Source organism: Bidens hawaiensis, unplaced genomic scaffold, assembly GCF_021521415.1.
Source record: "Bidens hawaiensis isolate Kalapana, Puna unplaced genomic scaffold, B.hawaiensis_p1.1 tig00028592_1, whole genome shotgun sequence".
Lineage (NCBI taxonomy): Eukaryota > Viridiplantae > Streptophyta > Magnoliopsida > Asterales > Asteraceae > Bidens > Bidens hawaiensis.
In genome coordinates, this window is record NW_027505125.1 from 3,074 (window position 1) to 7,735 (window position 4,662).

The following is a 4,662-nucleotide window of genomic DNA, read 5'->3' on the forward strand; positions in this document are numbered from 1 at the left end:
CTCAGTCCCGTCCAACTTTTTTAACTTGTAGGCGCCTTTAGATAATACTTGTTTAATCTTGTAAGGGCCTTCCAAGTTGGGGCCAACTTGCCCGGAGGCTCTTGGCCGGAAGCTTCATTATTGCGGAAGAAAAAATCTCCCGCATCAAACATGCATTTTTTGACCCGCGAGTCATAATAATTCTGTAGTTGTCGTTTGTAATTATGCTCGCGGATGGATGCGAATTCCCTTCTTTCTTCAAGAAGGTTGAGGTTCATCCGTAACTCTTTATCTTTATCATTGATCACAAGAGTTCGAGCGGATGGAACCCCGATTTCGGCTAGGATCATGGCCTCGGTGCCGTAGGTTAAGCTGAACGACGTTACAGAATTACTCGAATTCTTCTGAGTGCGGAAGGCCCATAGTACATGGGGCAATTCGTCAACCCGGCCTGTTCGTTTAGTGCCTAACCTTGCTATGATCCCTTCTTTAATTGTCCGATTGGTTCGTTCAACCAGAACATTCGCTTGCGGATGGGCTACAAATGTGAAGATTTGAGAGACATGAAGTTCTTTCAACCATTCTTGTAGCCCGCAGTCCACGAATTGAGTACCGTTGTCACTTACAAGTTCCAACGGAAGACCACGACAAATTATGAATTCCCAAAGGAATTTCTTAACACGCTACTGTTATGGATGCAACTGGTTTGGCTTCCACCCACTTCGTGAAGTAGTCCATGACCACTATTAGAAACTTGACACGTCCCGGGGCTTCAGGGAAAGGTCCCATTATGTCAGTAGCCCATTTTTGGAATGGCCACACGGAAGTGACTGGAACGAGTTCGTTCTTTGGTCGCAGCGTGTTAGGAGCACGATGCTGACAGGAATCACATTTCTTGATTTCCTGCACAACGTCCAGATGCATTCCTGGCTAATAGTATCCGGCATTCATTAACTTCGCCACGGCCATTCTTGGACCTGCGTGGAGACCACAAATGCCTTCATGAATTTCTCTGATTAAATAGATCGCGTCTTCGGCATCCACAAAAGACCATCATTCATCTGATAGTTCAAGGTTTGTGTTTTATCTTCCGCGCCGCGGTCTTTCCTTCCGGTAGAGCTCCTGATGACTGGTAAGCTATTATAGGTGTCATCCAAGACTCTACTCCGGTTTGAATTACCAAAATTTGGTGTTGCGGGACGGACGGGCAATCCAAAACTTAAATACGAATATCCTTAGCAAAATGTTCGAAATTTGTTGAAGCCAATTTGCTAAGGGCGTCCGCCAATTTATTCTCGCTTCTCTTGATGTGAACAATTTTAAGCGAGGAGAACTGAAGGATTAAATCCTTTACCTACGACAGATACGAAGCCATTACATCGTTTTTTGCTTCGTAAGTCCCATTGGTCTGCCCTGCTATTAGCATGGAATCACCCGCGCTTCCGAGTGTTTTACCCCGAGTTTTTTAGCTATCCGTAAGCCTGCCAAAAACGCTTCATACTCCGCCTCATTGTTAGTACTCTTGATGTCTAATTTGATGGCGTAAGTAAACTCATGGCCTTCGGGATTGACTAGCCTGAGGCCTGCGCCAGATCCCTCGCTACTGGATGCTCCGTCCGTGAACAACGACCATATTTGTCCTTGTTTCGGAGGTACTAGAGGTTGATGTTCGACTAAGCATTCTTGTTCTTTATGCTGCGGAACCTCTGTGACGAAGTCCGCCAGCACTTGCCCTTTGATTGCTGGCCTAGGTTTGTATTCGATCGCGTGTTCACCCAGTTCGATGGCCCATTTCGCCAATCATCCAGACAATTCCGGTTTGCTTAACACATTCTTGAGTTTGTATCCGGTTAGGACATTGATGGGATGACCTTGAAAGTATCTCGGAGTCGCCTGGCAGCATAGACCAATGCCGGAACCAGTTTTTCAAGCATTGAATACCTGGTTTCCGGGTCGGTCAACGTCCTACTGACGTATTAAATTGGTGTTTTTGCGTCCTAGAAATCTGTTTAGTGCAACCAATCTTCCGTTGAGTGTCTATACCTACCTTGAGGGATGAAGGAGAAGGCATGCGGGCTACTGCCTGGACTTTATCTGGATTGGCTTCAAAACCCGTGCCTGTAACGATCACTCTTTTCCCTCTTCCATCCCGAAGGAACACTTGGCTGAATTTAGCTTCATATTGATGCTTCTAAAAGTTTGAAATGTTTCTTCGATGTCTCTCAGCATCTGATCTTCCTCAATGCTTTTGATTACGAGATCATCCATGTAAACTTCCAAGTTCCGACCAATCTGTTTCTTGAATGACTCATCCATCAACCGTTAATATGTAGCCCCAGTATTCTTTAAACCAAATGGCATCATCTTATAACAGAATGTGCCTTGGTCTGTTCAGAATGTTGTCTTATCTTCATCACCCGCCGTCATGTGAATTTGATAATAGCGTTTGTAGGCATCTAAAAAGCACTTGAATTTGAATGGGCCACAAAATCAACCTTGAGGTCTATTTCTGGCAATGGATAATAGTCTTTGGAACACGCCTTGTTCAGATCCTTTAAATCTATGCACATCCGCCATGTCCCGTTGCTTTTAGGGACAATGACCGGATTGGCGACCCAAGTCTGGTATTGAATTGGGCGGATAATACCAACATGTAAGAGGTCCTGAACTTTTTTGTTCATTGCTTTTGTATGTTCCGGCCCCATCTTACGCTTCTTCAGCACAATTGGAGTAAACGCTGGGTTAACTCGCAATTTGTGTTCGCCAATCTTTCGCGGGATCCCGGTCATGTCTGCGGGTTGCCACGCGAAGATGTCTATGTTTTTTGTCAGCAACTGCTTCAAAAATGTTCTCACTATCTCAGAGATAGCGGGTCTAATTATTACAGTTTGCTCTGGGAATTTCTTGTTCAATACCCATTTTTCAGGTTCAGTCCGCCGAGTTTGCTTCGGAACTTTGCTTGGCTTAGAACTTTCTATCGTGAAGCAATGGCGATTGATATGGATGATAGCCACAACGGTACGAGTTGGAACTCCAACTGCACCGTGTGCTGTGGAAGGATGGGCGTTAAAATCACCGATCACTTCTCGACCTAAGATAATGTCATGCTTCGATGTTGCCGGTAAAACTAAAAATTCGACCTCCTCGGTTCTTGAATGAATTCCATCACTTAGAGTGACCGGGAAGGTAATCACCCCTCGCGGTTGCATTATCTCACCTCCAAATCCCGATACAGGAGCATGAATGGGTTTCAATATCTCCTTATCGTCCTCATCTAGATGTTCGAAGCATTGCTCATACATTATATCCGACGTACTATCGGTGTCGAAGAAAACATATTGCGAGCGATAGTGACCGAAGAGGGCGGTGATAATCAAGGGATTCTTATTACTAGGACCTCCTTTGATTCTTGGAAAAATGACAGGCTCATTCTTCCATTCTTCCTCCTCGGACTCTCTCCTTTTTCCCCCGACCTTGTGTCCGCCTTGGATTATATGAACGTTTAAGTCCTTGACTTGCTTTTTGGGCTGGCCTTAGTTATCTCACGCGGCAGCTTTACCAGTCCCAGGCTTTCCACCTATTACCAAATGTCCAATTTTTCCAGATTTCACAGCCGCCTCAATCTTGTTTTTTAGAGCAACACACTCGTTCGTATTATGACGAATGTCATCATGAAACGAGCAGTACTTTTTGGCGTCGAGGAATGAACTCCTTATGAGTGGCTGTAGTTTTCTGAAATTCATATTCTCCATAGTGAGGATTTCAGCAGGAATTTTTGAAAGTGGAGTCCATCTGTTTGAGCCTTGAGTCGAGGAGCCTGCTTTGTTCTTGTTGCCAATCAACGATCTGGCATCAAATGTCTTAGACGCTTCCGCGGACGGCTTGAGTCGGGACAAAATGGTTCCCTTTTCCTATCTGTTAGGCCGCGGATTATGGAATTCGACTTTCAAATTTTGTTTCTGATTGTTGGTTGCCAAAGTCCTTTGAGTTCTGGCGTATAATTTTGCCGCAGTCATGATGTCATTCCAGGACGTGGGCATCCCATCTTTCCCAGTCAACGTCATAATCAATTCATCGCTCTTCACATTTTTACGGATTGCTCCCCGCAACATATCCTCGCTTACGCCACCGATATTAAGGCTTTCGTTGTTAAAACGGGTAATGAAGTCTTCGATAGACTCATTGTTCCGCCTAACGACGTCCAATATTTCGGATGGGTCGCGGGTGTGTTTTCTTTGCTGGCTAAAGTGTTGTGAGAATTTAGCAACAAAATCATCCCAACTTTTTATCTGTCCATCTGGCAGCTTCTCGATCCATTCCCTTGCCGCCCAAGTGAAGGTTAGTACGAACATGTGACACCAGTATGGGAGAGTCCATCCGTTGACTCCTCCCACTGCCACGATGTTCAATAACTGATCACTTGGATTAGTCATTCCATCATACTTTCTTACTGATGTTGGAATTTTAGCATTGACTGGAAACGAGGCAGTTGCAATTTTTGCGATTAATTTCGATTTCTCGGCAAAAGCAGCCGGACGATATGGCTTGGAAAAGTCTTCCTCAGCATCATTGTGATAACCCGCCTGGCGAACTACCACCTGCAGACGGCTAGTTCCCTCATGTATGTGAAGGCGGATATCGCCAGTGTAGTAACTAATATCACCTGGACGGTACGACGAGTCA

At 45.1% G+C, this 4,662-nt stretch overlaps 1 protein-coding gene across 1 annotated transcript; it reads right to left on the bottom strand.

Moving 5' to 3' along the window:
- Positions 1-2,435: 2,435 nt before the first annotated feature.
- LOC143610883 (uncharacterized) lies at positions 2,436-3,731 on the bottom strand. Its single transcript, XM_077085239.1, has 2 exons — positions 3,539-3,731; positions 2,436-3,463 (listed from the first exon to the last, which is right to left on the bottom strand). Exons 1-2 carry the CDS (start codon positions 3,729-3,731, stop codon positions 2,436-2,438), a joined length of 1,221 nt encoding a protein of 406 aa, XP_076941354.1.
- Between the last annotated feature and the right edge of the window lie 931 nt (positions 3,732-4,662).

Excerpts from the sequence above, each read along its gene's own strand:
- LOC143610883 (XM_077085239.1), bottom strand. The coding sequence starts at position 3,731 with ATGGAGAATATGAATTTCAGAAAACTACAGCCACTCATAAGGAGTTCA. Across the intron at positions 3,464-3,538 it reads AGGTGGAAAGCCTGGGACTG|GCGGACACAAGGTCGGGGGA; the intron begins GTAAAGCTGCCG and ends ATATAATCCAAG.